Source organism: Gracilinanus agilis, chromosome 3, assembly GCF_016433145.1.
Source record: "Gracilinanus agilis isolate LMUSP501 chromosome 3, AgileGrace, whole genome shotgun sequence".
Lineage (NCBI taxonomy): Eukaryota > Metazoa > Chordata > Mammalia > Didelphimorphia > Didelphidae > Gracilinanus > Gracilinanus agilis.
Genome location: NC_058132.1, coordinates 255,592,296 through 255,605,528, shown reverse-complemented (window position 1 = coordinate 255,605,528; position 13,233 = coordinate 255,592,296). Strand labels below are relative to the sequence as shown.

General features: G+C 39.2%; 1 protein-coding gene across 1 annotated transcript; it reads left to right on the top strand.

Moving 5' to 3' along the window:
- The first annotated feature begins 5,676 nt into the window (after positions 1–5,676).
- B3GALT1 (beta-1,3-galactosyltransferase 1) lies at positions 5,677–6,657 on the top strand. The gene has a single exon (XM_044666877.1). It carries the CDS (start codon positions 5,677–5,679, stop codon positions 6,655–6,657), a length of 981 nt encoding a protein of 326 aa, XP_044522812.1.
- Positions 6,658–13,233: the final 6,576 nt, after the last annotated feature.

The following is a 13,233-nucleotide window of genomic DNA, read 5'->3' as shown; positions in this document are numbered from 1 at the left end:
TTCACACCTTGTACAGATGGTAGTCCAGGTTTCTCTGCTAACTATATACCAAGGGACTCACATCAAGGCCTAATTACAAAGTATTAATAATCTAATATGTTGTTTCTCCAAAGAAGAATATATTTCCAGGAGTCCACATGGAGAGGGCAATGCTTGCCTCAAAGGTGGGAGTCACGGATAGTAAATATTAGTAAATACTAGAAAGTATTGCATGGAGGCCAGAATCAGTTTAGAAATGCTCTATACTAGCTGGGATACACCAGATCTGGAGTGTTGAACAAATTCTTGACTGCATTGTACTAGATCACAGACTTAAGAACTTTTTTGTCCCAGAACTTCCCCCCACCCCACCCTCAAAGCCACATCCAGTTGTCCTATGAGTTTGACACATTTCCCCATCCCCCTTCCTTTTCCCCTCACTCAGGATTTCTATGCCTCTGAAAAGTGGAGAATGTTGTTGGTTTTTCCTGAGAAATGCTTTGAGGAATGGCATCTCCTTCCACCTCTCCCACCTTCCCCCTACCCCATCTTGGAGCTGTGTACTTTGTTATTCAGTCATGTCTGACTTCTTCGTAAGCCCATTTGGGGTTTTCTTGGCAAAGACACTAGGGCAATTTACCATTTCCTTCTCTAGCTTATTTTACAGACACAGAAACTGAGGCAAACAACTGAAGTGACTTGCTCAGGGTCACGCATCTAGTAAATGTCTGAAGTCAGATTTAAATTCAGGAACCTGAGTCTTTCTGACTTCAGGACTTGCATTCCTAACTATGCCACCTCCCTGTTCCAGAAAACTAATTCTGGATCTCTATGAATAATGAATCCCCTGATGTTTTGGTCTTACATATTCAAATCCACATTATTTGAAGGTATAATTATGTAAAATATGGTTATTGGTTCCTGCCCTTTGAAAATGTATAGTTCGAATTCAAATAATGCAACCATTCCAGGGGATTCATTCTTCATAGTAAATGGGACATAGTATACAAACAGTTAAAGAATGTTTTGCAAATACACATTCCTTTGGGCTAACCTTACTTAAAATATAAGTAGAGAGAAAATAGGGTAGAACAGCAGCTAAGGGCCCTCTCTTTCCTGGATGTCAGGCTCTACAAAGACATCTAAAAAAGCTTGAAGAAAAAAAACTATCTAGGGATAAAATTAAAGAACAAAAGGAATTGCAATAAGGGGCAAGGCTGAGGCCTCAAGGCCCACATCTAATGAGGACCCCTTCTCATTCCTTTAATAACAACTTCAGCAAAGAAAAGCAAAATATCATATTTTACAATAACCTCATTTTTGTGTCACCATAGGTGCCTTCTTTTGGGAGCTGTAGGAGGTTACTTTTGTATTTTGATCATAAACAGGACAAGCTAGCTAGGGAATAGGAGGGGGCAGGGCAATGCTATTAATGGGCACCAGGGGATAAGAGAAATAAGCAAGTAGGGGAGCCCACAATATAGGGTCTGGAAAAGAAGAACCATTAGAACAGAAGCTGTAGAGTGGCTGGTAGCTCAGTGGATACAATGCCCGGTCTGGAATTGGGAGGACCTGGGTAAAAAAATCTGGACTCAGACACTTCCTAGCTATGTGACCCTGAGCAAGTCACTTAATGTGGGTTGTCTAGCTCTCCCTGCTCTTCTGTCTTAGAATTGATACTAGGAAGGAAAGAGGAAGGCAGGGGAAGGCAAGGGAAGGCAAGGCAGGGGAAGGCAAGGCAAGGCAGGGGAAGGCAAAGAAAGGGAAGAGTAAAAGGCAAGGGAAGGCGGGGAAGGGAAGGCAAGGCAAAACAAGGCAAGGCAAGGCAAGGCAAGGCAAGGCAGGGAAGGGAAGGGAAGGGAAGGAAAGGAAAGGAAAGGGAAGGGAAGGGAAGGAAAGGGAAGGGAAGGGGAGGGAAGGGAAGGGGAAGGAAGGAATCTGTGAGAGGGAGTCTAGTTCTGAGATCCCTCCTGGAATTCCTTCCAAAGCATGAAGGAGCAGTGGGAAGGCCCTCAGAGACAGAGCAAGAAAGCCTCTGGGTTTCTGAGGTATCCCTTGCTTCTCTTTGGAGGTTTCAAAGAACACAGCAAAGCACATCCTTTTTATCTGCTTCCCTTAAATTTTTCCATCAGGAGTTTGGCAATATGAGGGCCTCAGTTTGGACAGTGTTTATTACAGGTCAGCTGGAGCCCTAGCTATACTCTGAGTCACACTGCTAGGAGACATTCTAATGTTCATTTAAGAAGAATCATAACTACAATGAGCTATTGCAGGCCTCCCTCCTATGGCTCATATATTCACATTCTGCTCTTTGCTTAGACAACATGATGTCTATTGACTCTGCTTTTATTCATCCCTGTCTTCTCATTTTATTATGATGATTGTGCTCAGGAACATGAGTCTCCATCCATAACCCCAGTTAAATTCTTTCAACACAGTGCATACATTGAAGTGCATAGTTTATTCTAAAGCTGAGTTTGTTGAAATTCACATCCATTATCTCCTATCTCTGTCTAGCAGGACCACTGCAATATGCTCTAACAAGGAAGCGAGAGACAATTTTTTACATGAGTGAACTTTGTAACCTAGCCTACCTTTAAAAATGACATGACGGAAATTGGGAGTTCATGGAAAGAATCGGAGGCTCCTAAAAACAACTTTTTAATTTGGATGCTAATCGAAGTGCTCCATCACCTCCCCTTAAGTTGGTGACCCCTAAATTCAAATGTCTCATTTCTTATGATTCTACTGTATTTATAGGTGAGTCCTAAGGAAGCAAACAATTAGGAAAGACCAGTGTAAATTCCCCTGACTACATAATATTGAAATTCTGGGCTCTAACCAGAAATAACCCTGCCAGGGGCTCAGGAAATGAATGTTCTTCTCATAGGAGGGAACATACAGGAATGGGGTGGTGAATATTGTTCATGGGGGGGAGGTGTCCATCTGGAAAGCTGGGAATCAGGAGTAGGAGCTGGACGAGGAAGGAGGCTTGGTGGGTACTACTTGGTGGGAGGTCAAAATGGAGCAGGGGCAAGAGCAGCAAGCAGAGCATTATGAAACAAGGTAATGAAAAGTGTTCCAGCCAATAAAGAAACGAGCATAATCAAGGAAACAAAGGAATCAGAGTATTGGAGGTCAAGATTTCCATAGAGCAAAAAATATTCTTTGAATAGAGAATCTGTTGTGAATTAAGACAGAGGAAAAGGATAATAAGGTACCATTGAATAGAGAGCTTGATGTGAATGAAGACAGAGAAAAAAGATGATGAAGTACCAGAAATGAGGAATCAGAACCCTGGAGGTCAAGATTTCCATAGAGCAGAAGGTATTCTTTGAATAGAGAGTCTGACATGAATTAAGACAGAGGAAAAAGGATAATAAGGTACCACTTAACAGAGAGTTTGATGTGAATTAAGACAGAGGAAAAGGATGATAAGTACCAGAAAAATGATCAAAGCAAATCTTGCACATATGTATAATTGGTTTGGACCAACAGTTTCATTGGGGTGGAGAACTCCTGGAGAGGAAACATCTGAAGCTCAGATACTCTTCAACTTAGAGTCTCAGACAGTTCCCTGGAAACTTCAGGAGCTGATTGATTTACCTAAGGTCACTTAACAATAATGCACCAGTGTAGGGCATGGATAGATATCTTTCTGGCTCTAACCCAGAATTCATTTTTTTTCTTCCTCCCACTGCATTTTTCTCTCTCTCAACATACCTATGTATTGAAGTTCCATAACTTCATGCAAACAACCTAAGACAGGTGAGAAGCCAGCAATCAAAGAGAATACAGGTGAATAGTCAAATGCATTTTGTAGTGGATAGAACATTGGACTTGAAAGCAAGAAAATTTGATTTCTACTTCTCGGTTTGAATTCTACCTCTGACTCATTGTGACATGTATCAGTCACCTTCTCTGACCTTCTGTTTATTTATCTATAAAATGAGGAAGATAAACTGTAGTACTTCTTATCAGGCTCCATCGAGGCTATATATAATACTTTTAAAATATGAACTCAAATGCAGATGTCAATTATTATCGTGTGATGAGATTTCTAACAACTAATATGAATCAAATATGGAAAGGCAGAAGAATGAAGTAGAATGCATGTTGGGTCTGTGATCATAGAAGTTTGAACCAAAGGTTAATTCTACTATTTACTACCTTTACGACTTTATAGGAATTATTGCATCTAGAGTGTGCTGGTAAATGCTTAAAAATTATATAGATGAAGCACTTTCATATTTAACCTAAATTATTGTCATTTTTCCAATCACATTCTTAAGTCTAGACCAGTGATGGGCAAACTATGGCCCAAGGGCCAGATGCAGGGGGGAGGGCCTGAAATGTTCTATCCTGCTATGTTACATTATTCCTAATCTGACAAATACAATGAGTAGGATACAATACAATGAAACATCGAAAGAATTGCCTTAGAAACAGGCTGACATGAGCATTTCCTTTCCTTTGGCCCCCCTCTTTAAAAAGTTTGCCCATCACAGGTCTAGACAAGTGATTCCCAAAGTGGGTGCCACTGCCCCCTGGTGGGTGCTGCAGCGATCCAGGGGAGCAGTGATGGCCACAGGTGCATTTATCTTTCCTATTAATTGCTATTAAAATTAAAAAAAAATAATTTCCATGGGGCTAAGTAATATTTTTTCTGGAAAGGAGGTGATAGGCCAAAAAAGTTTGGGAACGGCTAACAAAACAACAGCTCAAGCCCTGATATTTTGGAAGTGGGAAGGCTCAGATTCAAAATAGTTCTCATGGTCAACCTGGCTCCAACTCATCTTTGATTATATGTCTATAGGCTTCAATTTCCTTTTCAGATCAGTGACTTCTAAAGTCCCTTCCTGCTCATCCAACTATAATCACCTTTGCTACCTCTAAGAATAATGATTATATTGGGGAAGAGAAGGAAGGAGAGAGTTTAGACTTGTGTTTTTCTTGGTTAAAAGAAGGGAGAGAGGAAAATTAGAATTTATAAAGCACCTACTGCACACGGTGTTTAGTGCTTTACAAATATCCTATTTGACCCTTTACCACAACCCTACAAGGTAGGTGCTCTTATTATCCTCATTTTATAGCTCAAGAAAATGAAGCAAGCAACCATTAAGTGACTAACCCAGGAATACACTGTTATAAGTATCTGAGGCAAGATTTGAACTCAAGTCTTCCTAACTCCAAGCTCAGCACTCTACCTACTGTGCTACCTTACTGCCTCTTTGTTGCTTGATTCATTCATTTGCTTCTCACAACAATCCTGAGAGGTGGTGGCTACCACCATCTGTCCCTGTCTTACAGATAAGGAAATCAAGGCAAATTGGGACAAGTGACTTGCCCACATGGCCTCTGCTGAAAGAGGAAGGCATTAGAAACCATACAATCCTCATGTCCTAATAACACTGATTTGAAATGTCAAAAACATGTAAACAAACCTAACCAACAGTGTACTTTCTTGCATTTTGCAGAGTTAAGAAGAAGACTTAGAAAGTCATGGAAGCCATCATCACAGGGAGGAAGAAAGTAGAGTGACGAGCCTCCCGACAATACCTATGAACAATCTCACAGTAACTTGTATTTATCGAACTTTAAGATTTTCAAGTAATATGCTGCCTTTTCAGGATGAAGAGATGTTAATGGTAAGAAGGCTATTTATTCAATATACTGAATAGAGGAGCTTCAAAGACAATGGCTTCAAAGGTCTCATGTCTCTATGTTTTGACAGTTGTATGCTGGGCTAGTGCTCTTTGGTACCTAAGTATAACTCGTCCTACTTCTTCCTATTCCGGCTCTCGGCCATTTACTAACGTTGCTGCTGCCAGGAAGAATGTGACCTTTGGTAACATAAGAACTCGACCTATCAACCCACACGCATTTGAGTTTCTCATAAACGAGCCCAAGAAATGTGAGAAAAGCACCCCCTTCCTTGTCATCCTCATTAGCACCACACACAAGGAATTCGATGCCCGACAGGCTATCCGAGAGACGTGGGGAGATGAAAACAACTTTAAGGGGATCAAAATCGCCACTCTCTTTCTCCTAGGGAAGAATGCAGATCCTGTTCTAAATCAGATGGTGGAACAAGAAAGCCAAATCTTCCATGACATCATTGTAGAGGACTTCATTGATTCGTACCATAACCTCACCCTCAAAACTTTAATGGGGATGAGATGGGTTGCCACTTTCTGCTCAAAAGCCAAGTATGTCATGAAAACAGACAGTGACATTTTTGTAAACATGGATAATCTCATTTATAAACTACTAAAACCCAACACCAAACCAAGGAGAAGATACTTTACTGGCTATGTCATCAATGGAGGACCCATCCGGGATGTGCGCAGTAAGTGGTACATGCCCAGAGATTTGTACCCAGATAGCAATTACCCACCGTTCTGCTCAGGGACCGGCTATATCTTTTCAGCCGACGTGGCAGAGCTCATTTACAAGACCTCACTCCACACGAGACTGCTTCACCTTGAAGATGTGTATGTGGGACTGTGTCTTCGGAAGCTGGGCATTCACCCTTTCCAAAACAGTGGCTTTAATCACTGGAAAATGGCCTACAGCTTGTGTAGATATCGCCGAGTCATTACTGTGCATCAGATCACACCAGAAGAAATGCACAGAATCTGGAATGATATGTCAAGTAAAAAACATCTCCGGTGTTAAGATTTTTATAGACGTGAACATCTTTTATTTTCTTTCTTCCTTTCTTTTTTCTTTCTTCCTTCTCTCCTCCCACCCTTCTTCTCTCCCTTCTTTTCTCTCTCTTCTCCTTCCTTCCTTCCTTCCTTTCTTCTTTTCAATTTGGAGCCTACATTGTTGGTGGTTTACAGAGGTCACAATGGAAAATGAACTTGTGAAGGAGCTTGTAAAAAGTAATTTCCCCCGCCCCCCCTCATGTCTTATTTCCTTTTTTTGATCAACTGGTTTACAAATGTCGCATTCTCATTATACAAATGTTACACAAGTTAAAAGTGCCAGATGCCAATCTCAGGGCATGGAGTATTGCCATTTATCAAAAAGCAACTCCCAAACCTGTGCATCCAAAAGGAGATACTGGCTGAATGGTACACAGCTAGCTACTATGAACCTGAGATGGAAATCTGGTTCTCAGAGAGGGAGAGTCACGTCACTGTAATGCCTTCATCTCATTTCTTCAAAGAGAAAATAACTTTTTTTAGAAGCCCATTTTTAAATACACACAGTCAAGACACAGTGAGTGGGAGTGTTTATGTTGTGTGTGATACTTATGGTGAGCATTTTACATATATTGGCATGTATAATGTGTCATATTCACAATTCCGTCCCCCAAAAGAACTTACTCCTGGAAGAAAGACAGAAGTTGGGTGAGTGGGAATTTGAACTTGAGAATTACACATTCTGTAGGTTCAGGAAACAACTTGATTGCTCATCCAAGGTTGAAACACATGGTCAGCAGGTGGAATGTATATAGAATGCTATTTAACAAAATAAATAAGAGATTTATTTAGTTCTTTCAGAACAAACATAAAATTGTGCCTCCAAGGAAAATCGCCAAATATAATTTTACTTGCTTCCATCCATTATGGAATGTTTCTGAGTACATCGGAGTGTGTGGGTCATGTGGGCACATGGTTCCAAAGGATAAAAATGAGCAAAGCTGATGTATGGCCAAGAAGAATGCTATATTGCATTGAAAAGAGTACAAATTACAAAAGCATGAAAAGAATTAGAGCCCTGCAAATAGGAAAGGGCTCTCCTAACAAGAAGGAAAATGGCTAGCGGGTACCAAATCTGATTTCAGTGCCCTCGTAGTGTCCTTTAATACTGCTGAATGTTGGCGAGGTCCCCAGCATTACATACAATTGCATCAGCACTGAGGTCTTCTCAGGGTCAGTTACATGAGATTTGCTGGTAGGGTAGGGAAACCTAGCTTCCATTCCTTTCTCTGCCACAAGATTCACAGCGTCACATGAACAAATGATGAAATCTCAGTGTGCCTCAATTTACTTATTTGTAAAATGGCAATTAAAAAAAAACCTACCTCCCAGATGCTGTGAAATTTAATTCATGTTTGCTAAGTACCTTGAATTCCTCAGCTGAAAGGTGCTATGTATGTGCAAAGTATTATTATTATTATTATTATTATTATTATTGTTCTAATACCAGTAACCAGTAAATAATGGTGAGAGGCAGTGGAGGTATAGTGTCTAGAAGGCTATCCTTGAAGGTCAGGAAAATCTAGGTCCAAGTTCCACCTCTAACACTGTAGGTAAATCACCTAGCCTCTCTCTCAGTGCCTCAGGCATTCTTACTCTCCAATTTCTGATCTGTATTGGTGAAGAAGACTTCCTGTACTGAGAGCTCCTTACACAGATTAAAATCATGGGTCCAGTTTCCACACCACCCCCCAAAAATAACAACAAAAAAAGTGAATAAGTCATAATTAGTAGTAATATACCACATATGTCAATATAAAATTCACCTCAATTAATCTTAACTATAGACCATCATAGATCATAAATCACTGAAACATTTATTTCTCTCAAAGTTAAATCAGAAGTTCTTAACCTGGAGCCCATTGATTTTTAAATTTAATTAATTATTTAATTTAATTAATCAAAACATTTAAGTTTTGATAACTATTTCAATATAATTGGTTCCCTTTGTTTTCCTATATTTTTTTCTTCTGTGTCTTTAATAATAGTATTATGAAAAAGGGTCTGCTTCATCAGACTGACAAAGGGGTCCAAAGATGCACCTTTGGAAAGCTGCATTAATTAATTACACTTCCTCTGGCATCACTTAAGGAATGGCTATTTCCTTGCATTGGATGCTACCTGAAGGATATGGTATCTTCCAAGATTGGAGGGCAGGGCATATTTTGTGGCAGAAGCTTCTGCCTTTTTAGATGTTAGAATAAGCTGAGTGCAGTTGCTTGGAGAAATATGCAACTTGAGATATCTCCATTCATTTGAATTAAGGCCTCTCTGGAAATTTAGAGGGCAGGGGAAATTCACTCACCTTATTACTCACCTTTCCTGAAGGAAAAATAAATACAGCAAACTTAATTCCAAATCATACGTCCATGATAACAGTATCTAGTTGGAAAATTTACTCTACATTGGAAAACCTTACTTATTAAGATCTGTGAGAAAAACCCCATGAAGCAAAGATCGTGTTTTTGTTGTTCCTATTTTGGTTTGTTAGATTGTTTGTTTTGGGCCTTCAAAAGTATTCTTCTGGAAAGTTCTTTAACTCTTATATCCCCTGAGATGTAAGACCTAGTTAGTCATCAGTCTTAACAAATATATATTTTAGGAATCGATGAGATGGTTTATTTCAGTTTGGACAATACAGGGAGAAAAATATTAGAAAAGTTGGGGAGAAATTGGGTCCCACAAGAGCAGTCAGCTCCCTGGCCCAGGAGTTATTGCCAATTCTTGAACTCAATGATTTCTACCTAGACATTCAAAACATCACATATATTCGCGTTTACTCTCTATTTAATTGTTACACAGTTGAACTGGGCCCTTGCCCAAAACATTTTGCTTTGGACCTATCCCACACCCAGCCAACAACTCAATATCAAGGAATGACACATTATGAGCATGATAAATATATATACATATATTTATCACATATATATTTCTTATGTATATGTTATAAATATATACCTATTATGAATAGACCTCCCTAAAATGGAACAAAAACGAAAACAGTAATTATTATTATTTTGGGAAACTTCTTTAAATTTCCTGGGTTTGGTTTTTGTTTTGTTTTGTATTAACAGACAGAGGACAAACATGTAAATATCTGTCAAAGACTATGTGTATATATTTTAAAGGAATCATCTCTCTTCAGCTGTACATACAGAGGTGGGAGTCTGCCTGCTGTGTAACATTTGGCTCTGCATGGGGCTTAAGCATCGATCTTTGTCCTGTCTTTCTGTAGCCTTAATTAAGCATGTTTGCCCTCCATTTTTTGAGTGTTTGAAATATTTTTTATGTCAGGTAATCAAGAAAAGCCTCTCATTTACTACTTTTGTTAGTTTTCTGATAACTGGTCAAATCAAGACTTCAATCACTTGGGAAACCATTAGAAGGATGTTTGTATCCTTTCTCTGATTTAAGGGGTATTGAATGACGGCACAAGAGTTAGGAACACAAGGGTTCAAGGCCTGCCTTTAACACCTACCTATTGGCTGGGTGAACCCTGGGGTAGGTCACGTAACCTTTAAGTGTTCTATGCAATGCTCTAAGGCTTTAAGTTCTGACCTGCATTTGTAGTGGGAGTTTCCTCACCAAGGATTTTCCTACACCAATAAAATCACAGGTCCAGCTTCCATCTCTCTCCCTCTCCCATTCCCTTCCCCATCCCTATCCTTATCCCTGTGCACTCCTTTTCTCTGATTCTAAACACAATCCCAGGCAGCAGCCTCCATGGGGGCCATGCCGTCAGTTTTATCTAATAGCCTGTTTCTAGTACCTCCCATGCACAGTATTAATTTTGCACAGGATGATGTTAAGGATCCAAGTTCAGTGTCTGCATTCTTAATGTTCCTTTTTCCAATGAACCTTTCAAGTTTTTATTTTTTAGATATACAGTTGCAAGGATTTGTTCTTTTCCTATAACATGGCAAATGCCAGTTTGAATATAACACTGGAACTCTAGAAATCACTGGAGTCAGAATAGGAGGAAGCTCCTGTTTACTTTGGATGGAATTTCAACCCATCTAGCCTATTGGATGGATATGTTATGGGGGTGGGGGAGTAGGGATGAAGGGAAGAACCCCTTTGCAGAGGGGTGAGGGGAGGACTTTTTCAATATAACTTTTCCTATCAAAGGACGATGGAATATTTAACCCAAAGCACCTGGGATTGATTTTCTATCTTTCATAAAATGTGATTTCAGTGGGGGGGATTAATTCTAATTTCTGCTGTAAAGGGGGAAATGGTTTTTATAAACAAAAAGCAACTTGTGAATGAAAGAAGCAATTTACTAGAAAAGCTTGTTGATAAAAAAAACTGACATTTAGGTGTATCATTATATATGAATGGATGTATTTATGTATTTATTTGTCAAAATTGTATATATTGTTTCATCAAAAGCAAGTGTCAGTAAAAGTGCACTCTTTGGGTTCAAAGTATTATTTAGGTTTATGTGGGGTTGCTAGTCGAGCTGCTAATCAGAATACTATTTTTTGTATTAATGTCAGAAAACAACAAAAAAAAGGCAAATGGAATTTGAAGGTGAGTGTACAGTTGGCTTCTTCACCTTCTTCTTGAAATGTAAACTCTCTGTTGACTGGAAAGCACGATGCTAATGTATAGGCCCATCTGTCATGAGGAAGATTATTGTTCTATAAAAGCTGATTTTTTAACCATTGGGAAAAATAAACAGAAGGAGAACATATTTTTCACTTTATCTGCTTCTTTTCTGAGTCTCCTCTATGAAATGCTAGCATTTTCCAGTGTTAAAATAAACAGATGTTCTACAATTTACCATTGACCTGCCCCAACAACCAACCTCAATATGTCTAACAGCTCAGAGACCAAGAGGAGCCACCAAATTGTTCAGTGCTCCTGAAAATTTCATTATGACCCCAGCACATTCGGGGAAAATTAACTTGAAGAGCATTTGCTCTAGTGAACCAAATGTTGGTCTATAGTACACAGAAAACCTAAGCCTTTTTTCCCAGCCCTCTTTGGCCTTCGATGACTGTGGGACCTCTCCACAGCTAGAGATGGCTCCAATAATTCTTTTTTTTCTGCTTAAAGAATAATACTGAGTTGATAAATTGCTTAGAAAGCTTGGAGTGTTTAATAGGGACACATATCAGGTAAAGTTGTCCCTCCTTGGATTTCTCTCTTACCTAACTTCTTTATAATGCTGCACTTTGATTAGATGTTTGTATGGTGGCCAAGAAAGTGCTGGTACCTGTGTTTGCAGGCCAAGAGTTGATAGCTATTTACAAGAAGAGGACTCTGTCCCTGCCCCATGGGTCATCGCCAGGTGCCCTTGTATCTTATTGGAAATGGAACTATGACTCCTTACCTCCTCTATGCCAGTAAAAGATATTCAAGGCACAAAGATCCCCCCCAGTGTGGCCAAATAGTTCCACTAACTACCTTTTGAAAATGCCATGATTTTTTTTTTAATTTCATTTGAACTCCTTCAAAAAGGACTCTTAGCTAAGAAAATGGGGGAATACCCCGCTTGAAGAATAGCACCATGGTACCATCTCTATGTTGCCAGGGAAAAGACAGTGTAAAAATGAAAAAGAATTGTATTTTAAAAAAACCTGACAGCTGCATATATTTCAGAGATATTTCCTTTTCCTCTCACAGAAGCTTTTAAAAAATGATAAAAGCCTGATTCTAATTATAACAATTACCCGGGGCTTAATTAATATATTGCTTAAAGATGTGTGGGTATTAGAACCAGGAGGGTGGGTTTCATATAGCTTGATTATCATAATTACAAGCATTCTATTTTCTCATTTACTTAATTGATTGTCATAGATTTCCAGATGAATTCACACTGCTGGAAGAGAATTGAATACATTTCTGGAGGGGGGAAAAAAAAAAAGGAAGCTGGGCTATTTAGAAAATAAGTGTGTCCCAGAATGTAATCCCTGTAGGCATGAAATATTGGCCTGAATGATATCTGCTTACCTCTCTCTTGGTTAAAATGGGTATTTTTGTATGTGTGAAATGAAAAAGAAATGAATGAAAAAGTCTTATTGATTCAACTACATCTATAATGACACTAGTTCCACTGTCTCTGTAGCTAGAGGTACCTGATACACAAGAAAAATCTTCCATTTAGTTTTCCTTATAGAATCTATTAGTTTGGTACATTATGTCAACTATTTGTTATGCCTCTTGCAATGACCTCAGCCCTCACCTGGAGGGACCACGGCATGAGAGGTGATTTATTCTTTCTGTGAGGTTTATTCCAGAGCATTTACTCAGCAAAGGCTGCCTTATATGTCAAGTTGGGCAGACTTACGTGTGGTGGTTATGTGATGAAGATTATTTTTCAGTGGGGCAAGGATGACATCATTGGATATGAATTGTGCTAAAAGAGATCAAAAACCATCACCCACGTCTTTCAAAGACTTGGATTCCCAGCTTTAAGATGGGAAAATCTTGAAGATATTCATCTTTTGGAGTAGTCATCACATTATACTTTTAATACTTAGGTAACAGTTTTGAGAAGTCCGTTATGTCAACTTCACATAAAGGCAAGAAGAAACAA

What these genes read in the sequence shown, in the direction of transcription:
- B3GALT1 (XM_044666877.1), top strand. Translation starts at nt 5,677, where the DNA reads ATGGCTTCAAAGGTCTCATGTCTCTATGTTTTGACAGTTGTATGCTGG.